The sequence below is a fragment of the Podarcis cretensis genome, assembly GCF_951804945.1.
Source record: "Podarcis cretensis genome assembly, chromosome: 15".
In the NCBI taxonomy this organism is placed as follows: domain Eukaryota; kingdom Metazoa; phylum Chordata; class Lepidosauria; order Squamata; family Lacertidae; genus Podarcis; species Podarcis cretensis.
Window position 1 is genome coordinate 20903426 of NC_137185.1, and position 25921 is coordinate 20929346.

Sequence of the window (25921 nt, forward strand, 5' to 3'; positions counted from 1 at the left end):
AATGTGTCTGTTACAGACTGTGGAACAAGTTATAAAAATTCTGACTGATACCAGATTGGCGCTTATAGCATTCAGCACTCATAGTTCTTTACAGAGTGGCATTAAAAGGTTCCTGTCCTAAGCTCTTCACAGTGTGAATTGCAAACATCCGTAAATGTCAGGCAGGTTACTGAACATGGGACCCACATTTGCCATTATTTGAAGATCTTCACTAGTTTTTTTTCTGGACAAAATTAAAGGTGCTAGTTTTAACTGCTGCCATGATCTTCAGATGAAGGGCAGTATACAAATTTAATAAATAAAATAAATAAAAATAAAACCAATACAGCTCTAAATAAATCTAAAACCAGTTTATCTAAACAACTACCTTCTCCCATAAAACTTGCATTTCGCTAGAATCATCGCTCCTGCCCTGGAGGATATTGGAGACAGAGCATTCCCTGAATCTTCCAATTTTAATTGGAAAAAAGTCTGGGGAGGGAGGGTTATCTCTGTGTACGTAAATTAGAATGATTTGCCTAGGGTAATTTGCAGCAAAATATTTTCAGTTTGCATCCAAACAGTTTCAGATACCACGGTTGTCTAATATTGCATTTGAAGCCTTTCCTTGTCACTACTGACCTTATGAAATTGGGGGGGGGGGGGAATCCATGGAAAAATAAAGGACTGGGGGGGACCCCCTCAATAATTCTATGCCACATTACTGAATGGTTTTTAGTTTGTTAATTCTGGAATTTAGGATTCTTTTTTGTTAGCTGCCTTGGAAGACTGAATCTGACAAAAAGACAAGAAATGTGGGTCTGTGTGTATTATCTGTGTGCATACTATACATGTATGTATTTTAAATAAAACATCTACATTCCCAACAAAGGACAGTGACAGAGAGGAATGAGAAGATAAGGGATGAATCCAAGAAAATTAATAAATTGAAATAGGTATACTGTATACTAATTTTCTGCTTACCAGTCTAAAAAACCAGTTTACAACGATAAAACAAATAGCACTCTAACAGTGGAATCTTATACATGTCTATTCAGAAGCAAGACCCACTGAGTTCAGTGAGTTTTACTTCCAAGTAACTATGCATAAGATTGCAGCTTAAATCACAGTGTGCTATTGAAGGGACAGGATTAATAATCAAAACAGCAAAATACAGACCGCAGCAATAAAACAATAAGGTAACCAACATCATCTAAAAATCTATAGCTGCAGCAGGCCTTTACATAGAAGCTTGATAAAAACAAGTGAAATAAATTTAAATACAGGCAGCCAGCAAAACCATTAAAAATAATAGGTGAAATAATTATTTTTTAATTAGGATACTAGTGTAGTCACTTGCTTTAATGCTTGATTTTTTTGTTTTTAGATATGCTGTAAGCCACCCAGAGTGGCTGGGGAAACCATATTATTATTATTATTATTAGGGCTCCTGAAGAAGGCACTTTGTTTCAGATCTCAGTGGATCAGATGAGTTCACATAGAAGAAGGTCCATGCATATGTCAGGCTTTGGGGTTCAGTTTGGGATAGAGATTATGGATTCACAGAAAAAACAGATTTTGAGGAGGGATTTGAGGGAACAGAGAGACATAACCATATACATAACCATCACAACCATATTAAACCATAAAAGCAATCAAGTGGGGGAGGTGTTTGGGTCCCCCATGTCCAAGAGGAATTCTGGGTTACCAGGCTAGATCTAATGAAGCTGGTTTATATATTTCCTCCCATATGGGGGATCAGCCAGTGTATGCTCCTCATTTCCAGCAGGTTCTGCAAAGCGCTGAACAGAGCCTCAGTTGAATGTCTGCTACCTCTCCCACATTCCATCTTGTGACTAAATGCAGACGCCATCCATGGCTCCAATTGTCACATTCTTTTCCAGCATCTCACCCTTGTTTTATATAGCACCTAGCCAAATTAAGAGTTCTGGAGAACTTGAAAGCTTGCATATATTATTCTGTCACAGTTTGGTCAGCCAGACAAAAAAGTATAGCCCTAATGTGGGTTTTGGAATTTTACCTAAATCCTGTCTCTCCTCTGTCAGATTCTTAAAAAATGTTGAGTACTACTAGAACTACTACATCCTCTTCTCCATGGGAGTAAGTTTTACTGAATCTGTGAGACTGATCTCCAAGTCAACATGCACAATGTTCAAAGTGCTTTACTGTTCTTTGCTTCTTTATAACCACAAGACAGATAATTCAAGCCAAAAAGTGAGTGACTTCTAAATGAAATAAAGTGGTACCTTGGGTTAAGTACTTAATTCGTTCCAGAGGTCCGTTCTTAACCTGACACTGTTCTTAACCTGAAGCACCACTTTAGCTAATGGGGCCTCCTGCTGCTGCCGCGCCGCTGGAGCACGATTTCTGTTCTCATCCTGAAGCAAAGTTCTTAACTCAAGGTACTATTTCTGGGTTAGCTAAGTCTGTAACCTGAAGCGTATGTAACCCAAGGTACCACTGTAGTGATTTTTATGGGGTGTCCTATACTTAAAACCAGCTGTTTGGCCACTGCCCTGCACTCCTAATTTCTTATAACCCCACCAACTCCTCAACCTTGGGACAGAATCGTCATTGAGGATTTGTGTCCTATGGTGTGCTAGGATAGTTGAGAGTCATGAAATTCTCCAGAGTCACAAGTGGGGTTTGTGCCTACAAAGGTCTTTTTGTAGCGTTGTAGTAAGAATATCTTGAGAGTCCCTGCAACCACCCCCTTTTTTAAAAAAGTAACATCCAGCTGTCGTTCAAGCAAGCAAATGCTCCAAGCCAGCTGTCTAGGCCCGTGGAAGCTTTTTGTGGGGTTGTAGATTTTAGACTTTCAGACTTCTCAATTGGGAAGGGGGACTTGAATGCCAAAAATGTCATTAGGGCAAGGAGCTGCATGCATCATTAATGTGCAGTAACCAGGGCAGTTGCATGCAAATACAAACTCATCGAGCTGAGCCAAAATTGGGCGTTTCAAATGGCAAGTTCAGTAACATCCTTTAGGCAGGATTTGGTGTTTTTCATCCAGCAGTAAATAACCAGCAACTTCGTCAAACCGTAAGAGAAGCATCTGTGCGTTCCTCTTGCCTGGGTCCACTTTACAGCTGTTGGCAAAGAATGTGTAATACTAGCAAGCTGCCTCTCCCTCTTGACATTTATCGCAACTGTTTTTTGTTGCTCAAATACGCCTCGATTCGTGGAGAGGTGTGTGTAAGTGTGTGCAAACACTGCCCATGTCGCTTTCCTTCTCTGTGCTGAAAGTCAAGTGACCCAGCTATGAACTTTGATTCCTTTCTTTTTTTTTACCCGTCTTTATTAATATTGCCCAGGATTAATGTTGCATTGTCTGGATGGATCCCAGTGGTGGTGGGTTTACCTCGTTTATGATTCCACTGGCGTGCTTATAATTTGAGCTATAAATAACCGCTGCTTTGCTTACAAAACAAAACAAAGTCTGTGAGGTTTTGAAGTATAAATATACTTCTTTCCAATTCCCAAGTTCATTCGGGTCACTTGTGGTTCACTTAAGGCTCTTCTGCTGTCCATTTAGCCATCCCCTTTTCAAGTTTTAAAAGAGGTTTTCAGATTTTCTCTTTTCAAGGCAACTTTCCCCACATCACATCCCAGTCAGGAGTTTCTCTGGATAGTACTAGAAATCCCTAGTTCTGTTCACAGCTGTCCTTTGTGATGATCCATCACTGTGGGCTGCAGTGTCCTCCTGAGCAGCAACGGGTTGCCATGAGGGATGTAAGAAGGCAGCAGTTTCCATTCTGACCTGTATTTGTCACAACCGGCACTGTTTCCCTTTTGGCCTCATCGATCTCATCAAACTAATAGTGCACCTAGAAGGCACCCAACACTGCCAAACCACTGTGTACAGTGGAACCTCGGTTGTCGAACGTAATCTGTTCCGGAAGACCGTTCGACTTCTGAAACGTTCGACAACCAAGGTGCAAAGGGCTGTCTGCAATGTCCATTGAGAAAATTGAAAAACACGCAGTGGAAGAAGCCATTCGACTTCCAAGGCGTGTTCAAAAACAGAAATGTTTGGCTTCCGAGATGCTCAGAAACCGAGGTACCACTGTATTGGAACAGGTTGGTAACAATGAACATGAGTCGTCGTAGTCAGTGGTGGGAGAGTGTCTACCATCACTAATCTTCTCATTGAGTAACCCTTGATACACTGCCAAGCAACACCAACATTCTCTGGAACACAGTTTGAAAAACCAGTGGGGTAGAACAATGGTGAGTTGTTTGTACTAACTTTTGCTCTTTAGCAAACCGCATCTCTTCTTTGGCATTCTTTGCAAACCCCCTTTATTTTTGTGCATGTGTGTTGAGGCAGAACTGGATGCTGCTGTAAATTTAGAAGTAATGTTTCACAGCTGATTGCACCCATCCCCACTAATCCAAGGAATGTCAGTGAATCATTCCCACCCCCACCCCGCAAAGCAGGGGTGAGCTGTAGTGTGGGGTTGGGGTGGGGGGAAGAGATAGGACACTCAATTCCCATAGGCCAGTAAGTGCTGATTCAGAATCCCCCACATCTTCCGTCTTCCCGTTATGCGAAACCATTTGTTGCAAAATGGTTTGGGGTAAACTAAATCTCTCTCTGCCTGAGATGCTGAACATTTAATGCTGTCTGGAGGCTTGTTTAGAAGTCGCATCCCATAAAAGCTGATGAAGCAAAGACACAAAATTAATTAACGTGGTTCCATTCTCAATCTGTTTCCTCTTCCAGCAGGAAGATTAAAAGCATAAGGCATATTTCTGTTGGAGGGGAAAACAACAACTCCGTCATAGGTTATCCCCAACCCAAACAATCTTCACAAGAGATTGCCGCAACTTGTCTTCACAGATTATGGGTGCCACAGCCGTTTGACCTATCAGAGGAACAAAACAAGTAGAATAGCAAGGGGCTTATTGTAACTGTAATTTAATCATAGGTACATCATTCCATTGAAATAATTACACTAGGTATCTTATTTGTTTAAGCCAAAGCCAGCACAAGCACTTCTGGAAAAGACAATGTCAACGCACTATTGCCAAAGTACAACATAGGCCCATAGCGAAATGCGTTGCAGAATACTGAACGAGGATGTACTGATTAATTCAGGCTACTAAGTGGCAAAAATACATCATCTCAGATTTGCCATTCATGTGAAGCTCCTTTTGTTCATTGTGACGGACAAAACACTTCCCATAATGCTTTCTGATTATTATGGTCAAAGCTTCTGAAATATGGGTGATTCGTAGAATGCAGAAGCAGGTGGCAGCTGAGCTTTCAGAGGCATGGAGAGCGGCTTCGGCTGTTTCTTGCTGATCAAGAGGACAAGAAAGCATAAGTTGTCTGTACTTTGTTTCCCTGCCATAACTGCATCAGAAATGAATGCCCGAGCATCACTGCTGCCCAGTCAGTGTTCAAAACTCCCATTTTTCTAGGCGCATTTTGCGACAGGAAATATCATTAGCTTGAGCAGTTTCTGAGCTCTGGGCGTGATACTGCGCCTAAGATTTCATATTAAAACTGCAGAGTGAAAGGAAAGGAGGACCTTCTCTGCCTCCCCACTTCCAAAAAAGAGAGAGAGGTTTTTAAATTATTATTTAGGGAAATCACCAAAAAATCAACACTTCCGATACGGGCTGCCAGACGCCCGGGGTTTCCTGGACATTTTAGCTGGTTTTCAAAAATTCTGCCTGGCCGCCATTTTCGATGGACTACATCCCGGCTACATCTGGGAAATTCCAGCTATGTGGCAGCACTAGCCATAATATAATTTAAAACATATTTTACTTTAGAAGCCAGTGCGGCATTTATGATTTCTGAGTAACAACTAGTCCAATCCACTAGTTAGACGCCTAGAGAGACCTCTGAGGCCTTTCCTAGTGAACAGATAAGCAGCAGCCTCTGCCTGCCAGGGCTGGACTCTTTGCCCTGGTATGGAGGAAGGCTGAGACCAGCAATTCCTTGTTCAGATGGGCGCTGTTTGCCCTGCTGAACAAGGCTCTACGTCTTGTTGAGAACTACAAAGTCTGGACACCCCATAAATGCAATTATACACACCCACCCACACATGTGGTGGGGGATAAGTTTACATAAGCATTCTTAAGCATGACCTGCTGCAATTTAGCTTCAGCCTATCTGTGCACCCTGAATGTTGGTGGCCTTGTTTGCAATAACCCATCCTGGTTTACCCTGGTCTCCCTGATCAAGTGTGTCTGGTTTTTTCTCTCTCCCCCTGTCAAAGTACACACCCCTATGAGGAACAGTCGCAGTGGATGCAACCTTTCAGTTTTGAGAAAAAATGAGTAAGGACACGATAGAAGACTATAAAATTCTTCATGGCATGGAGAAGACAGATAAGGAAAAGTTATTCTCTCTCTCCCATAATACTAGAACTTGGGGACATGTGGCGAAGCCTAATGCTGGAAGGTTCAGAAGAGACAAAGGAATGTACTTCTTAATGCAGCTCATAGTTAAACTATGGAAGTTCCTCACGCAAGAGACAGTGATGACTACCAATTTGGATGGCTTTGAAAGGAGGTTAGATAAATTGATGAAGGATAAAGGCTGTCAGTGCCTACTAGCCACAGTGGCAATGCTCTACCTCCAAGTCGGAAGCAGCAATGCTTCTGAATACCAGTTGCTGTAAGCCACAGGAACAGGGAGTGCCATTGTGCTCAGAACCTGCTTGCAGGTTTCTCAAAAGCATCTGATTGGCCTCTGGGAGAACAGGATGATGGACTGCATGGACCCCTAGCCTGATCCAGCAGGCTCTTCTTATGTTTTCACTTCCTCTCTTTGAAGGGATCTCCAGTCGAAGTCTATACAGGAAGTCTTCCCAAATATTATTTTCCTGCACAGTGACTAAAGGTACTGCAAAACCATCCCTACTGCGAAGTTTTTCGGGGAAATACTTTTCTCCTCTCACTTCTAAGGCTGTAGTGTTTCTACACATCTTCCCCGGCCGTTTTTGAGTCCCCAAAGTATAATCCTCCAGAGCTTGAAAAAAAAAAAAAAAAGACTGATAGGCTCAGCTTGGGGACATTTAAACAATCAGACATATGGTTACAAGCAGAATTTCTTAAGTCCTGCCAATGGCAGATGTAGGCGCAAAGCCCCCACTCCCTAGCTGGGATTTCAATGTCAGGAAATGACAATGGGTGCTGGACGTTCCTTCCTTCTCTTCTCCGGAGCAAATTATTAGTTTGCTTAACAATGCACACATGGGAGCGGGGCTTACAATGCAATATTGTAAGGGTCTGCTTGGAGGTGAGTTCCATTTAATTAAATGGGACTTACTCTGCTGTCTTGACTGCTGCTCTCTAGGTCTTCAAGCAGGAATCTTTTCCAGTCCTTCCTGGAGAAGTTGGGGGCTGAACCTGGGACCATCCCCATCCATACAGATGCTTTGCCACTGAGCTACACCCTGCCTCATGCTGTGTGCGCAGTGTGTTGGCAACTCATCCACAGCAGTGGTTAAAATTAGCATTTCAAAATAAACACCCCTTTAACATTTGCAAATCAGTAGCGGCTGTTTTTATCCTTCATCTCGGAGAAATGACAACCTTTTCAACATGCATATAATTGCCTCCCAGTCGTTTTCCTCTAAAAGATCTACTGAATATTATACTTAGATGTTAGCTATGGCCACATCCCATTATCGGTTCTTTTATTGTGTTTTGCAGCCAAAATCTATCTATATGGAATGTCCAGATCTAGAGGCAGCAAAAACCTCTGAATACTAGGTGCAGAGACAGCCAATAGGAGAGGGCTGTTGCTTTCCTGTCCTGGTTGTAGGTGTTCAGATATATTTGGCATCTACTGTTGAATACAGAACTGCCACATTTGCACATTACACTAAACCAGAATTACTGGCTTACCCTGGTTTATTGTGAACATGCAACCCAATGGGAGTTGGGTGTGCTTAGGCTGGCGAAGAGAAGACTGGAGCTGATAGGACAGCCATTTTCAAATATATGAAAGGCTGTCACATGCTCCAGAAAACAGAAAATGCTTACATCCATTGGGTGTAAACCAATGGATTCAAATGACAAGAAGTGAGATTTTGACTAAATAGTAGGAAAGACTTGCTGATACCAATCACTGTTTGACAGTGGAACGTACTCCCTTGGAAGGTGGTAGTTTTTAAACAAGCGTTGGATGACCATCTGCCTGGGATTCTTTAGCTGGGGGTTGGATTAGATGGCCTTTGGGGTGCCTTCCAGCCCTATGATTCCATGAAAGCATACCCACTTTGCTGCTTAGAATGAGCAAGAGAAACAAAACCAGAAGTTGCAGTTAAGTTTGGCTTCCTGTCACATCTGGACCTGATGTCATGATTTGCTTCTCCCCATCAAGCTAGGATTTGTAAGCCAATAAAAAACCGTGGCTCAAGGCTGGCTGGCGATCCTTCCTGACTTGTTAAAGGAATAACAAAATGTGAACATCATAGTGACTCTATCTTAAATGCAGTTTCCTGGTTTATTTCTCCTGCTTGTGCTGGGGAGAAAAAAAGGAATGATTGGACTATGTATACAACCGTAGTGCTCATTTACTAGTGATGTGTGAGGGTTTTTTTGGGAAAATCTTCCATTGTTCTTATTTAAGAAAATGCAAATCATTGAAAATTGTTGGCACACCAATATATTTTAGCAACCTGAAGAATTGTGCATATACGCTGATTCACATCCTTCTTGTGATAATCACCTGGAAAAAAAACATTAATTACAGCTTTGGAAATGTTAATCTTTCCTAATAATTGTATTTGTAATTGACAGCCATTCATTGTTATGAATGAAGTTAAGACATAGCAAATCTTCTGTGTCAAAATTCAAGCAATGGAAAATTTTCTTCCCCAAATCATTGTCATTCACAAGAACCCAGCAACTCTGACTTATCGCATGAAGTGTGAACATACCCAATGATGGACTTTCTTCTGATTCATCAAGGCGATTCTTATATTCGTGACCTCCTGCGATGTGTGAACAGTTTTTTTTAGTGTGATATTTAATGTGGGTAGGTGTGGTTTTCTTTTCTTTTCCATAATAATACCTTGGCCTCTTATTATCTCTTGCAAAAGATCAGATTTCTGGAATAATTTCCCATCCTGGAACAGAGGAGTGGCGGCATAAAACTAATTATATTTTATTTGCCTCTCTTAATATAAAAAGAGCACCAGAACTCTGTCCAATATATATATATCCTCTAGGCAAACAGGTATTTTAAAATTAACAAAGCTGTATTTATATATAACAGAGCAAGTTTAGCCTGGGGAAAGATTTCATAGCTGGGTTGTGAACTCTAGGAAACAAGGCCGTGATCCTGCAGGTGCTTAAGAACATATGCCACAGTTAGTCATACAAGTTAATCTCAAAGGGGAACTATTCACTTAAGACTCACAAATTACCCCAAGACATCAGGCATGCAGATGAAGGTGAGGAGCATCTTGTGCTTAATTTCTGCATTCTGGGATGCTGCTGTAGTAATAAATAAAATTTTAGTGACCGTAGACATTTATTTGTTATACAGGCATCCCCCCCCCCCTTATGCACAACCGACTCACGCGCAACTGCATATACGTGTGGCGCCAGGAAATAAACAAATTGATAGATTCAAACCAGGAAATGGCGGGAGACAGACAGCTGGAGATTCTTCATGGCTTATGAGGAGACCCTCCCTGTAGCCTTAGGAGGACTTCAGTGAGGGCAAAGGAAGCCCCAGAGAGACTGGAGGTACAGCTGGGCTTTGTTTAGGCTGCTCAGCCTCCCTGCCTAGCAGCTGGCATGTGGGGTAGCACAGCAGCAGCCTCTTTTCTGTGAGTCCTCCAGCCAGCCCCAGAACTTCGAGAGTTGTGTGGAGAGAAAGTTGGAGAGCAGGAGAAACATGGTGTTTCGGAGGCTTTTTAGAGGGTGTTCCCCACTTACACGGTTTTTGTTTATGGACATGGGGCCCCAGAACGTAACCCTCACTATTCTCAAGAAAACGGGGCAGCAGAGGGAACTAGTGAAGACTGCAAGGACTTGTTTCGGGTCATGGCGACCCACATATATTGCTCTTTTAAACTACAGGCCAACACCACTGATAACCATAAAGCCTAATCACTAATGGGAAAACAAATTGGAAGATCAATGTCAACTCTGGGGTAAATACGGGGGGGGGGGGGGTCCCCAGCCAGAACTCACTGGAACTCAGTTCTAGCACCTCTCAGGTAGGTTGCTATTATAAGAGAAAAAAAGGAGACGTTTATGGTGAGTTTTGGCACCTCTTTTTTCTAGAAAAATAGCACTGAATAGATCCTTATTCCCAAGTGGCCTGACCTGGAAGATGTTGCCTCTTCAGATTTACCAAGCCAAATCAAAAACCTCTACCTCTTAAACAGTTGGAAGAGTAGCCCAAAGGGCTCTTATACCCATGGTGGTTGTGGACTTCCGTTCTTCTGAAAAAAATAGTTGGGCTTTAGGTGGTCTGAGAACAGAAAATCCACAATAGCAATGACTGAATGACGGTGTCTTATCAGGGATGCTGGACACCTTGTGATCCTCCCAACTCCCATCAGCACCAGCCAGCCTGGCTAGCGGTCAGAACTGATGGGAACTGAAGGACAATAGCAGATGGAGGGTCGCAGGTTCTGCATCCTGGAGTCACCAACAAAAGAAAGGAAGGTGAACGGTGGATAGCAATCCCACTAGTGGAAGCATCTTAGCTGCCACTGGACTTAATTTTATTGAGGTGAAATTGGGAGTTTTCCCTGCTCCTATTCTGCTCTTGTTTTGAGGGAAGCAAAAGAAGTTCTTCTCTAGCTTGCTGACTGGTATGTCCTCTAAGCCTTCCGTGGCCCAGGCCCTTTGTAATCCTTCCAGATGGAGGCTGTTTATCTTCGGAAAGCCTTGACTTTACAATGTAATGCTTTCGTTCTGCCATCAAGGAGGTGTAGAGGAATCCCAGGCTAGATTATCTCACTTGGCTGCTGAGGTAGCCTTCTATGCGTTGCCTGCCTGGGGCCAGAGCGTGCCTCTCTTCTGTGGGTGTGTTGTGCATGACTCTGTGCATGTTTGATGCTGGTTGCTAACGTGTTCCTTTCCTCTCTCTATAAAGTTTCTTCTGATATGCCAGACTCAAGGCCAGCTGTCCTCACCCAAAGTCCCAGCGTGATTTAATAAGCTTCTCTCCCACTTGGGGTTGGGAGAAGGGGGGGTGGATAAGCCCTTTGAAGTTTTCTTAAAAGAAAGAGGGGGAAAGCTGGATAATTTTTTCTGCTTTTCTGTGTCTGGTACAGAACATTTTGTACTGCATTCCCTCAAGCTGCGATTTTGTATCTGTGGGCTACTTTTTCACTGTTCTTCCTACTCTAGACTTCCTTTGCTTGTGGTTTGGTTACTAGCCCTGAGATAAGCAAGGGGTGGGTGTGAAGCATTACAAAAACCCCTTACTTATTCCTCTCTGCCAGATGGCCTCTTAACCAGAGAGGCCATCCTTATTTTATTTAAAGTGTGCATTTCAGTCTAAAAACGTCCACACCACTAAGGTGGAGATAGGAACATAGAAAGCTGCCAGACCATTGGTCCATTTTGCCCAGTATTGTGTGCACTGACTAGTAGCCACTCCCCAGGGTTTCAGTGCTACCTGGAGATGCTGCCAGGGCCTAAACCTGGGACCATCAGTGTGCGTCACTGAGCTGCAGCCCTTCTCGCAAGCAAAATAGGAAGTTGCCTTCATACGGAGTGTGTTTGCTTATCCATCAAACTCAGAGTTATGTAAATTGGCAGGCAGACAGGCAGGCTTTCTAGGGCTTCATAGATAAGCCTTTCCCAGCCCTACCTAGGGAATAATTATTATTATTATTATTATTATTATTATTATTATTATTATTTTATTATTTGTACCCCACCCATCTGACTGGGTTTCCCCAGCCATTCTGGGCTGTTTCCAACAGATATAAGAACACAATGAAACATCGAACATTAAACACTTCCCTATACAGGGCTGCCTCCAGATGTCTTCTCAAAGTTGTGTAGTTACTTATCTCATTGACATCTCCGATGGGCAGCTGGTGGGTGGCTAAGAGAGGGACACCCGGTATAGAGCAGTGATTCCTTGAGTCATTGCATTGTTTCTGTATAATGGAGCCTCACAGCATCCCCTGTGAAAGGAAGATGGTGGAATTTTGCTACCTAACCGCATCGCTTAATTCCACCACCACGACCCTTTTGCCGTTTGACTGCAATATTCCCACCCATTTCCTGACTGGGCTCCTGTACTTTTCAACAGCTGCCTGACTGGGAGAAAGGCAGCAGCTGAAACATTCCCATCGCACCATCTGCATTCTGGAGATGGTTATTTTTTTCAAAATAAAGACTTGCCCCATCACCCTCTTTCATATTTTCCCATGAGCAATGGAATGTAGGATCTGCTGCTAAATCCTCTGTGGCAGCCCCTTGCTACTCCTTCAATGCCCTGCCCTGCCCTGCTTTGTGCCACCTAACCCCAAATTTCCCTTTTATTTCGCCAGATACGGCCAGTAGCTGCATTGCACTGGCATGCAGTTGTTTTATGTAGTGAGAATGCAGATGTTTTGACATTAATTTCCGTGTTAGTGCTAGGAGGAACTCCTGCTCCAGCGAAGGAAGGGTTGCCAACATTTTCCTAGCTCTTCAGCTCGGTTTTTAACAGCAACATAGAAGTTTATAGAACAAAGCTTTTCCTGGCGTGAGGATAAAATAATAAGGAAAGCTTAAAGTTCCTTAATTTTTGTGTATTGAGCGAGTGTTGAAGGCCCTGGAACAGTTAAAACCTGGCAGCCCTTCCTTACCCACAAACTCACTAAACGGCCTTGAGTAAGAAGTGCTTTGGCACCTTGAAACATAACTGCTATTATAATTTTGGGGGGAGAAAGAAGGGAGGGGATGAGTACTACTACCTTGGTGGGCCTAAGAAAGGCGCCCAGGCACAATTGAATTAGCGCTAATCAAGTTGGGCTCCTTGGCCATATGACCTGCTGAGCTGTCCTGCTATTCCAGGTCAGGTGCCCTGATTGTACCGCGAGTGCCATGGAGTCGGCCTTGGGTATCTTAAGGGCAGGTCGGTTCTCATTAGCTCCTCATAATTAGATTGAGCTTCCCAGATCTGCTCACTTTCCTAGGAGGGCTCCAAGTAGAGGAGAGCTCCGACATGTGACAGGCCATCGGAAGGAGAGGACGTCCCTTACCAGATGAGTTCATGCATTATTCACATGGCCTGCTTCGCCCATTTCACTTTGGAGTGTGTCTTTGGTGATGCCCACAGTGGATTCTGTCCAGTAGCATCTGAGCTCAGACTGTTTGGAATGTCATCTTCCATATGGGACGGAGATCACTCAGTGGAGCAGAAGTGAGAATGTTGGCACGTGCCACTTCTCACCATGGAGAGCTGCACTCATGGGAAAAGCTGAGCCTGCCCAAACAATGCCTTCTTGTTGATCTTGTTGTCAGAGAACCCATACAGACAATCGATCTGGTTACCTCCAGGGTTAACTTGGTTGTCTGAATCACCACCCTGAATGTTACCACACAGCAGGTGCAGCCATGTGGCAGAACTTGTGGTGAAATGTTCTTCTTTATGAGGCCCGAGAGGACCGTGATTCCCCACACAGACCTAGTGCACGTTGCCATCTCTGCAAAACCGCTAAACTCTCTCACACCACCCTGTGAGGCGGAAGTGACGTTATGATCCGACGCCAGATAGAAGGCCCCATTGTTGTCCTTAGTTCCTTGGCCCAGGGAGATGTGGCATAAGGGCATCCCTTTGTGTTAGATTGCAGAAAACGCCACAGAGAAGAAGGACATGTCGGTCCTTCAAGCCTCGCAGCTGCGGAGGCTGCAAAGGAAACCGAAAGGGAGAGGTGCCCACATTCCCAGCTGCGTGCATCTCTGCCACCAAAGACAGATGTCAAATATTGCGTGGTGATTTCACACGGTCGAGACCTCTGCTGAACTTGATGCTGTGAGAGAGAGCAAGGGCAGGCCCAGCCCTGTCAAAACGATCACTCCCAGCGCGGACTGCAAATAAGGCTTTGACTGTGCTGCATTGTCTTCTTATTTTATTTTATTTTATTTTATTTTATTTTATTTTATTTTATTTTATTAACAGTCATATCCAACACGTTTTATAGAACACAGTCCTATAAAATTATGCAAGGAATGGAGGAAGTGAATTGAGAATAGTTTTTCTCCCTTTCTTGTAGCACTGGAACTCAATGAAGATGAAAGTTGGAAGATTCAGGACGGATCAAAGACATAATAATAATAATAATAATAATAATAATTTATTATTATTTAATATTTAATATTTATACCCCACCCATCTGGCTGGGTTTCACTAGCCACTCTGGGCGGCTTCCAACAGAACACTAAAATACAATAACCTATTAAACGTTAAAAGCTTCCCTAAACAGGGCTGCCTTCAGATGTCTTCTAAAAGTTTGGTAGTTATTTTTCTCTTTGACATCTGGTGGGAGGGCGTTCCACAGGGCGGGTGCCACTACCAAGAATGCCCTCTGCCTTGTTCCCTGTAACTTGGCTTCTCGTAGCGAGGGAACTGCCAGAAGGCCCTCGGCGCTGGACCTCAGTGCCCGGGCAGAACGATGGAGGTGGAGACGCTTCAAGTTTTCTTCAAGCTCCCATGGGAAGCAGTGATGGCCACCAACTTGGATGGCTTTAAAAGGGGATGAGACAAATGTCACGAAGGCGAAGGATGTCAACGGCTACTAGCCACAGTAGCTATGCTCTGCCTCCTGCCTCCACAGTTGGAGGCAGCAATGCTTCTGAAGACCAGTTGCTGGAAACGATGGGAGAGGACTCTGGTGCTCTGGTCCTCCTTGCAGGTTTTTGCCACAGGCATCTGGTTGGCCACTGTGAGAACAAGATGCTGTTTACAAGCCTCCATAGCTGTGATGCACAAAGCAGGGAGGGAGGCCTCTGTGCCAAAAACACCGTTGCTGTTCGTGGTGGGAAGAAGAAGAAGAAGAGTTTGGATTTGATATCCCGCCTTTCACTCCCCTTCAGAAGTCTCAAAGCGGCTAACATTCTCCTTTCCCTTCCTCCCCCACAACAAACACTCTGTGAGGTGCGTGGGGCTGAGAGACTTCAGAGAGGTGTGCCTGGCCCAAGGTCACCCAGCAGCTGCATGTGGAGGAGCGGAGATGCGAACCCGGTTCCCCAGATTACGTGTCTACCGCTCTTAACCACTACACCACACTGGCTCTTTGTGCCACTTCAGTTCGCGTGAGAATGACTCAGTTGGCAGCTGTGTCTGCTCTTCAGCTGTCCTGAGGAAGGCTGCAACTTAGTGCTTTGCATGCAGGAAGTCCCAGGTTGGATCTCTGGCATCTCCAGAGATCCAGTGTGATGTAGTGGTTAAAATCCTGGGAGACCAGAGCTCAGATCTCCACTCTGGCCACAAAGCTCAGCGGGTGACCTTGGGTCAGTCACTGTCTCTCAGCCTAACTTACGTCACGGGGTTGTTGTGGGGATTAAATGAGGAGGGAGGGACCACGTACATCGCCTTGAGGTCCTTGGAGAAAAGGATGCAGTGCAGTGCAATGCAATGCAATGCAATGCAATGAATTAATAAGATAGGAATAGAAAGGTCCCTTGCTTGAAATCCTGGAGAGCGGCTGCCAATCAGTGTGGGCAGTACTGGTCTAGATAGATCAGTGGTCTTGCTCAGTATAATGCAGTTTCCTACGATCCCTTTACAATTCAAAACGTGGCCAGGTTAATAATTAGTTGCTGACTGGGGTTATGCATGCATTTAGAATTAACTGTCAAATAAACGTGATCAAATCACTGATGTGGATTTGGTGAAATGCCCTTTGCTCACAATGAAGGAATGACGGCACCTCAACATTTGAGGCCGAACCATGAATGCAGGGGTAGTTTTGCTTCATTCCAGGGCGCGAGCCGAGTGACTGTGGGAAAAGGGGGCCTCTGACAGTGATAACATAAGGAACACTTGGCACATTTGGAAAACACTAGGCTAAAAATAGCAGGAGAGAGCAAGGGGACAAGGAGCTTGAGGATTTGGAAGAATTTGTCTCTATTGCTAAATGCTCTGTTTTGACTTCGCTTTGGTGAAGCAGTTTTTAACTCCTTTCATGCTAGACTAATTATGGGATTTCTGGCAGGGAACACAGCCCTAATATAGGAGTGTCAGGCGGGGTGGGGTCCACAACTGAGTAGGAAATACTTTTCATTTTCCCAAGTTCTTTCAGTTTGAAAGCTCTTTTTGTTTCCTAACAATTTCTTTTCCTGCTGTTGATGTTCCTATCATAGATTATTCTGATGGATTTCTGGTTCTTGGCATGAATATCTGATTTGTAATATTTTCCAGACAACAAAAGAGCCCAGAAAAGATCTTTGCATGTGTGTGTGTGTGTGTGTGTGTGTGTGCGCGCGCACACACACACACACACACACACACACACTACAGCTCTTCCTCTTCCCTTCAATATGATTTTGTACAGTGGTACCTCAGGTTACATACGCTTCAGGTTACATACACTTCAGGTTACAGACTCCGCTAACTCAGAAATAGTACCTCGGGTTAAGAACTTTGCTTCAAGATGAGAACAGAAATTGTGCTCCGGCGGTGCAATGGCAGCAGGAGGCCCCATTAGCTAAAGTGGTGCTTCAGGTTAAGAACAGTTTCAAGTTAAGAATGGACCTCCAGAACGAATTAAGTTCTTAACCCGAGGTACCACTGTATTTGCGGGAGGCTTGGGGGAGGGGCATGTAATTTTGCAGTGCAAACCCCAAGACCTGTGTTTTTTACCACCTCATGTGAGAATGGGCCAGCTTTGATTCTCACACTACAAAATGTGTATGTGCATGTGTGCACAGTTATTTGAACATGATTAATGCCAGTGAGTATTGCCACTCTTGATTTAAAGTAATAATAATGCTGCGGACTCTGGGTAAACTTATCTTTGGTAGCCTTACCTGTAGGGGGTGGCAGCTTTACTAATGCACCAGAGTGATGCTAGGACAGGGACATTGTGGGAAATGGAAAGGCGGCTAGACCCAGCTGCCTCACGCTGATTGGATTTAAAGGTTAGAAAAAAGTAACAAGAGGGGGGCTTGGGGCAGGCATTGGCAGATGCCCAAGAATGCTGACCCCTTTAAGCTTTGCATCTTGTATTTTACCCCAGAGAGGGAGAAGTTGCAGCCTTGCAGTCCGGCACTGACACTTTGCGATTCCATCGTTGTGATGGGTAGAAAAAGGGATGCAGGAGGTTAGTACGCATAGGAATTGGGGATTAAACGTTGACATTTTAGTCCTTCGTTATTGCTTGGAACTCAGGCACACACTAACGAATATTGAAAAGCCAGAAGTGTACAGGATCATTGTCCTTGAACTGAAGACATTCCGCTTTCGCATTTTGCTGTGTGTGAGAGAGTTTATCCTGCGAAGTGCTGGCACAGGCAGGAATGCATTTTGCCCATCTGAGCTGAAGCAGACTAATGACATCTTTTGCAGTTTATAATGGATAAAACTTCCAAAATCCACAACTGGGCAAGAAAACATCGCCCAACTGTTGATTTTGGGTTTTCCCCCCCTTATGGGACAACATGGCTACCTTTGCTTTTTATAGTTCACACTTGATTTCTCTGTCCATCATGATGCATTTGGTGATTGGCAGATGAATGCATAAGCTATCTTAATCGAAAAGCCTTGCTTAGAAGGTAACATGAAAGTTTCGTTTCGTTTATGGTGTTTGAACTGTGATGGCCGATGGTATATTGGATTGCAATCGCAAGACTAGGGGTGGGGTGGGGATACTGATTCCAGGACGTGTTTTTTTCAGAGCAGGAGTGATTATGTGACCTATCAGAGCATCTTCTGGAATATCGGGATGATTTACAGACTTTCTGGGCCCTGGAAAATGAGTGAGGTGATAATGAGGCTTTCAAGTTTTACTGTTATTTGTGAGATGAGCATAGAACACATTGGGAGAATGGAGAAAATAGTAATTGGAGGCTGTACATTTATTTCCTTTTGTGCTACCAACTTAAGTAGTAACAGTCTTTGCAAGATGGTTTGCATTTCCAATTAAAAGCTAAAGGTTACATTTGAAGCTCCATGTGCTTTTTCAAGTTGAACCTATGGCAGCCCAGAAGTAAGCACCATTGTGTTTAAAATTGCAGTCTACTGACCCTAATAAACTGGATATTGTGCTATGTGCTGCTGTGCTTTGGGTGTGTATCTTGTTTGTGTGCATGCATCAACATATCAGCACATCTGCCTAATTTTTGGGGGACTCTCTTTAGCGGCCTGGCTGTGGGGGTTGGCATGATGAGCATTTGGAAATTTACCACTACACCACAGGGATGACACGTTTACATATATAAGGCACCACTGAATGTTGCAAACCACAAGGAATTTACATATATGTGTGTGAACCAGCAAAAAGGGTGGAGGGAAAAGTGCCACCATTATCTTTGTTTCCCCCCCTCTAGGTTTTTCAGTGGCTGGGGGTCTGAATAGTGAAAGAAGCCCCTCCCCAAATATCCCCCCCACAGATTTCCACCAAGAGCTACTAGCCCCGTTTCAGATCCTGTCAGGTGTGACCCAAAACTGATACTCATCTGGTCGATTTCTCTTGCATGTAATTGGAATTTTCCTTTCTCCTGATCCTAGCTGTTCAGATTCCCCCCCCCCAGTACAAAAAGAAACCAGTGAGCCCGGTTTGGGGGATGCTGTGTTTGCATGTGAGAAAACTAAACAAAACTGGGGGGAAATCCATTGTCTCCCTTGATGTTTCCGGCCGCTGACCCTTATTGTTGCCATCTGCCCAATCCCTCCTGCTTCCCATCAGCAACCCTAGTGCATGGGTGGGGGAGGAAAGGAGGCAGTAGCATTAACAAAATAAAAAAAGCAAAAAAAGGAGGGTGGACAGTACAAGATATGCTGGTAGAGGAGTTTCTGCTTGCAAAAGGAGAGTCAGATGAGGCTGGTGTAGCACCTGTTGCCTGCATGCCTTGCTAATGAGCTTTCGGAGCATCTGGCCAGCTGTATTTGGAGATCTAACCTGGTGGGTTCAGCAAGGCAGTTTTTTTGGGTTTTTTTACATATGTATGTGAAAAGGGAAGGATGGGAGAAGGAGCAGAGGAGGATGCCACAACAAACTTTTTGCTCATTGCTTGGCAGGTTCTTGCCCTCTCTTGTTGCATGCGTGTCTTGCCACCTGTTGACAGGTTTTTATTTTTTTAATTGTTTGGCAGGGCCCTGTGGGGTCCTTGCCTCCATCACAAGCAAGCAGAGAGAAACGTGTGCCTCTGATTGTGTCCTGCTGCTGCGTGTGGGTGGTAAAAATAAAAATCTTGCAAGTGTGGGTGTCCTGTAATTGCAGCAAAGATGGATGGGGTGTTTTCTTGAAGCTGCTAGGCTGTAGTGGGAGGGTGGGCTTTTTATAACTCCTTATCAGTGTACAGGGTGACTCTGTTTCCTATGTGGTTGTTCGTTTGTAAGCGGTAGTCCTTTGCTCTTGTTGAGCAAGGGGTGATTCAGTCCATAGTGAGAATTTTTAATTTATGTATTACATTAATTTATGTATTGCATCTTATATTTCAAGGTGGGTCCCCCGACTTTCATCCTTGCCACAACCCTGAACAAGGGAGCCACCCTGTAATCTTTGCAGTGCACCCAATACCTAGATGGGATCTGATAGGAGGGGCTGCAACACACTTCTTATTTGCTGGGTGCTGTCAGTACTAAGCTTAGATAGTACCTCTGGGAGCAGGTAAGAGCTGGCCTGCTCAACAGTTTAGAGTAATTGAATTTAAAATGTAGTGCCATGCAAGAGCTGGTTCAAAAACTTTTGCGTTCTGGGCATAGCTGTCAACTTTCAAATTTGAAAATAAGGGATCAGCAGCCTTGAAAATAAGGGATCAGGAGCCTCACCTGTCCCGGGGACAGTCTACGGTATATCTAACAATCTGGGATAGCAGCGGGAAACGGCACTGGAATAAGGGAATTTCCCGCAAAAAAGGGGAAGGTTGACAACTATGGTTCTGGGGTGGATCCAGGCAGAAAGGGACAAGTCTGTGTTCTCATGCCAGTGCTTTCAATGCCACAGGACAGTTGTTGGAGCAAGCCACTGCAAAAAACCTCGATGTGCATGCGTGTCCAGTTTGACATGGCCTGGATGCCTTGATTTGTATCACTCACTCTTTCTGAAAGGCGCTTGCGCTGCCCACAGAGCAGCAGCCAAAAGAGCAATGAGCTGCACTGTGTCCAGTGATCCTGTGACTCTGTCACACTTTGGGTGTGCTCTAAACTGAAGCAACCAGAGCTCGAGTAGTGCTAGACTCCCTTGCCTTAGAGGTTCTCAGGTTGCGCTAAGTAGGACTTGGGGTGTTCTGCAGTAGTGGCTCTTCACTCCATCCTCACAGCTATTGGATAATGAATATATTATTACCAGAGAATAAGTCATATTGGACTGTTCGTGGCAAAAATAAAAAAGAGATTTGTGGCATTTGAAAGGTGCAGCCAGGCAGACGGAGTCCGTGAAGGTGCTCGCCCACAACCTTCTCAGGCTCCGTCTGTCTGTCTGTCTTTCTGCACCTTTGTCATCTGCAGGCCATTTGAGCTGCAATGCATTGCCAGTTCAAATTGCCTGACAACCAGTATCGCGATCTGAACGCCATACCAGATTCAGACAATTTATCAATACATCGCCCAGCTCTACTCCCCACCTAATGTACCTCACACAAGGGTATTGTGAAAATAAATAGAGGGAAAGAGGGGGAAGATACCCAGCTAGGCTGCCTTGAGCTTCTTAGGAGGAAATGCCGGACACAAATCTCCTGCCCCCCTTGCTGGGATTTCACCACAGATTCACCACCAGAGTTGGCAAGTTGCTCAAGCTCTCCAAAAAGCACTATGTAACTCTTTAGGTCAGAAGAGTGTTTGCTTGGCAGCCTCCCTTCGGGAGAGGACATGTGGAATACAGTGAGCAAAACGGCCTCTCTCCTTGCCTGGTCTCTGTGGTGACATCTTTGTAAAAATGTCAGGAGGAGTTCAGAGGGATTTTCCTCTGCTTACTCTGGGGCTTCTTTTCAGCGAGTTGCTTTAATGCCTTGGATTTTTGCTGGGATTAGCGAGATGTATTTACCTCAGAAGGGGGAGGAAAGTGAGGGTATAAAAAAAGACAGATTCTCTTAAGTCGTAGATTGGAATCAAAGCTGGAGGAATGAAAGGAGCTTCTGTGTGGCCTGGAGCCTGTTTTTGAAGTGCTGAGCATACAGTAATACAGTGCTGGCTACCTTCTTCGCTTCCATCTTCTAATTCATTCCCCCCCCCCCATTTGTTACGTTTACATCCTACTTCTACCACGATGGAACAAAAGGGTGGTATACTTGGGGTTCCTAGATAAGCAGATTTAGACCTGCTTAGCTTCAGTGAGGTATCTACATCAGGTTCCTGTAACCAAGGGATGAGGAGCCTGTGACCTTCTAGATGTTGTTGGATGCCAACAGCTATCAATCCCAACCACCTTTTCCCGCCAAAAGCCTGGCTTGAATGCTGTGATCAAGCCTTGCTTGGATCAGCTGGGATCCTCCTTTGCAGCATGGCTTAAACTTAAGCTGCACAGCAAAGGAAGCAAGTTTCCTGATGTCCCGTTGGGGAGCTAAGGACCTGGTCTGCCAGGCTAAACAACATTTCACACCCAATATAAATGCACATGCATGACCACCTAAGGCATCATGCAGTGCACAGACTGCTATTTCACACCCTGCAGGTGCTGAGGTCTAATTTGAACTGTTGATGACATATTGTAGAACAATTATTTTCCTGCTACTATATCTTTAAGTGGAAGAGAAGTCAATCATTTATCTTCTATTAAATTAGTATTGGGCCACCTGTTGCAGAGCAGAATCATATAATTGTACATAACTACCACCACCCTAACCCTGCTAAATATAAATCTGAGTAGGTGGTTCAGCAAGGATTACAACAGATTTTGCTAAACTCGCCCCTTTTTTATTTTCAGGGATTTAATGGGGTGGTGGAGAGCTTCAAGTGAATGTTTCCAGGCCAGAAACGTATGAGGTGCCTTTCTTGTTTCTTATGCTGCCGCTTGTTTGTTTTTCATAGGCTACAGAATCTTGGCCGTAGAGCTGTTTTCCACTGACTTGAACCCTGTGGTGCAGGAATTTTACCGTAAGTGTGGCAAGGCAAAGAAACATTGGAAGCTACTTTTTGCGGTCAATACTTTTGTTCCACATAGCTTAATATTGTCTACACTGAACAGCAGAGGCTGTTCACAGTCTCTGAAAGAAAGTCAAAACACGGCTTAGCACGAACATGGGGGCTCCTGGAGAGGAGATAGTGGCCGCTTTGCTCCTCTTTTGGTCCTGCTGCTGCTGTGAGCCAAGCCATGGCTTGGCTTAGTGTGCAGGCCGAAACCAGATTCATGGTTCGTCTTGTTCCCGATAAACCACAAGCTGCAACCAAAGTTTGTTCTGGGTTGGGGACAAATCACGAGCCTGGGTTCGGATCGCAGCCTAAGCCAAAGCAATTCTTGGCTCACAGCAGTGCAACAGAAGCAGTATTGGAAGAAGGCTGAAGTTACTGTGATCTACTCTCCAGGAGTCCATGCTTCTGCACCAAGTCATGCCTTGGCTTGTGTGTAAACTGAACCAGAAGCCTGGATATGAACCTGGGACTTTTTGCATGCAAAACGTGTGCAGTCACTGAGTTATGACCCTTCTGAAGAACTGGATGGTGAGGAAAGCCAGTCTTCACCTGGATGTTAACCAGGCCTGATCCTGCTTTGCTTCAGTGCCAAACATTGTCAGGTGCCATCAAGCTACTCATTGGGACAGGAGCAGCCAATGTGGTGCCCTCCAGATGGACTTCAACCTCCCATCAGCCTCAGCCAGAATTGCCCGTGGAGCTGCAGACCAGCACCACACTGGCCAACCCCGCCAGTGCTTGCAGGAACCAAACAGTTCCGAATTGCAACTTCATCAGGGCTCCTATGCCTTTAAGGGGCAATACATAAATGTTATAATAAAATGAGAGTTCCACCCCACCCCCCGCACACTTTCTCCCAAACCCCAACCCTCTGATTTTTTTAAGAGACACCCCTCTCTGTCACCTCACACCCAGCATGTCCAGCCAGTTGCAAGAAATTGTTGGCATGAACTAGACTACTGTTTTTGTATTTTCTCCCAGTAGTTGCTATCTGTGTTGGCTGCTCACTTGCTGGCTCAGGTCCACAATCTCCCGTCCAGCAGCTTCTGAGTTCAGCAGATTTTTCTCCACTTCGGAGGCAGATGGAAGGCGAGGTTCTTGGCTTCACCGGGTGAGGCTTTTCCCTGCAAAGGTTACATAAATGACAAAATGTTCCTTCTTAATCTGTGCTTGTGTGTGTTCCTGCTGCAGGTGCTGAGCTTTCCTGCATCATCACTTCCACCAAGACAGTCAATCCTAGGATTGAATGGAAGAAAATTGCGGGCAAGGACACAAGCTACGTGTATTTTGATCACAAGATGCAGGGTAGGAAATGTTTGCAGCAATTTTCTTCTTGAGGTTTCATTTGAACCCCGAGCAACTTTCTGTTCAAAATTTCTAAAAGCAGATGGGTGCCTAGAACTTTTTGCCGTTTCCACTTAAGGCTTTGTGAGCTATGAGGGCTAACTAAGATTTCCAGGGGGCCGGATGTATCAGGGGACACCTTCCACCCTTCTTCCTTGCCTTTTTGTAGGAGACTGGGTGGACCGTGCAGAGCTCCATGGGAGGACATCACTGATCATCCACAATGTGACCCGTGCAGATAAAGGCATCTACCGGTGCGAGGTTGCGGCTCCTGAAGACACACATATTGGAGCTGAGATCAACATCAACCTGACAGTTCATGGTATAAGCCTAGATATCCTCACACTGTGCACGTACACAGGGATTCGATGCCTTTTGTTCAAATCACTTGGTGCTAGGAATGGCTTTCTTCCATCCTGTTTCATTCCCGCTGGTGCTTAGCCATAGACCTTCACATCCCGTTATGTGCAGATTTTTCAAAAGGCACAAAAAGCCTGCATTTAATTGTACACATTTTGTAAGCAATTTCCCCATAAACTATGGCTTTTCCAGTGCTTTTCAATGCATTTCCCCTTAAGATGCAGCTTTTTAAAATGTAAAATATATTAGCTATAAATTCTTTGGAGAAGGAGAAATATATGAGTACATGAAAGTACCTTTTACCAGTCTCTCTAACTCACTGCTGTCTACTTTAAGCAGAAGAGTCTTCCCAGTCTCAAGGGGAGGTTTCTCCCAGCCCTGTCACCTGAGAATCCTCTTAACCCGAAGTCCCAGGAGCTCGGATGCAGAACTTCTGCTCTGCCGCTTTGTGATAAGGGCTGATGGATGCCAAATGGACAGTGAGACAGCAGTTGATGCCTGGCAAGCTTGCTATGTTGGTCCCCTATTCAGCCTTGATGTCTTCCTAGCTTCTGAGACCAGGAGCAGGGAGCCATTATTGTTGTTATTGTTTAAAGCAGCTTGATCTTATAATGTGCTAAAAATCAACCAATCACCAATTTCGCAATCCTCTCAGATCATGCTTCTTGAGAGCCGGCTTGGTGTGATCTGTGGGGCTAATTACAGCGCAGAGTGAGGCCTGCAGCTGTGGCCTGTCTCTGCCTTGCTCTGTTGCTGCCCTGCTCTCTGGCGTATGAGACTGGGGGGCAAAACCACACCCAAGCATTGTGCATGTTTTTTGCAGTGTTCATTGGAGTGGTGCTGCTTTGTGTTTATTTTGTAACCGACTTGGAGCGGTTTAGCTTCTACTCTATTCAGCATGAAGAGATGAATGAAACACATGTTGGGTGGGATGTGAATAGTGGCAAATGATTAACTAGTCTGACTTACCTAGTGGACATCTCTTTCCCCAACAGTGAAACCAGTGGCCCCAAAGTGCCGAGTGCCCCAGTCAGTGCCCGTGGGTAAATCTGCTACTCTCCACTGCCAGGAAAAGGAAGGCTTCCCCGAACCAACTTACAAATGGTACCGTAATGGTGAAACTTTGCCTCTTGACTCCAAAACCAGCTCCAAATTCCAGAATTCCTCCTTCACTGTGAACACAAAAACGGGCACGTTGGTAAGTCTCACGCGGAAGGCAGGCAGAGGAAGGGTGGATTGTCCTATCTTTTGGGCAGTGTGTTGGATTGGATCAGGGTTAGCCAATGTTGGTGCCCTCCAGATGTTGTGAACCAAAAGTCCTGTTGGCCCTATCAAGCACTGTCAGTGGCCAAAGATTATGGGAGTTGTAGTTCAGCAACATCTGAAGGGGCACAGTTTAGCCACCCCTGAATTGGATGGTCTTCTGTTCACCCCTAATTATAATGCTATTAGCCTGTTCAGACATTCACTGAAATGGAAATTTTCAATGAGGAGTGGGGACATACAGGCATCCCCCTGGACTTCACTTTCCAGGGGTCCTTCACCTTTACCTTTACCTATGATGCTCACAATGTTACAAGTAATATGGCTGATGTGCATAAATGTGTACCCAGACATACTTGATTTGCACAATCATTTTTTTTCTTGGAAAATGAGTTTCAGAGGGACTGTTTAATTAACGTATTTATTAAACTTAATAGTCGCTTCTCACCCCAAGGTCTCCAAGCCACACCCACCCACCCACAATACCATAAGGGAAGGGAAGAATTGGGGGGGGGGATTGTACAATACATCATCAATATATTGCCTAATGTTAACATTTATGAAAGAACACACCCGCCATACAAACTACGCTCAGATAATAAACAAACAATGCTCTGACCCACTAATTAGCAGATAAACAACTATTTTATTCCCCTTTTAACCTCCTGCTCCACACATAAGGCTGGTTTCAGGCCAGCTATTGCAAATCAGCTGTGGGTGGGTTCAGGATCC

At 44.7% G+C, this 25921-nt stretch overlaps 1 protein-coding gene across 1 annotated transcript in view; it reads left to right on the plus strand.

The window, feature by feature from the left end:
- JAM3 (junctional adhesion molecule 3) overlaps positions 1–25921 on the plus strand; it is a 41634-nt gene that overhangs the window by 2254 nt on the left and 13459 nt on the right. Inside the window, exons 2-5 of the mRNA XM_079954610.1 lie at positions 22121–22186; positions 23414–23527; positions 23736–23888; positions 24922–25124. Coding sequence (XP_079810736.1) covers positions 22121–22186; positions 23414–23527; positions 23736–23888; positions 24922–25124 — 536 coding nt within the window. The remainder of the gene's footprint in view (positions 1–22120; positions 22187–23413; positions 23528–23735; positions 23889–24921; positions 25125–25921) is intronic.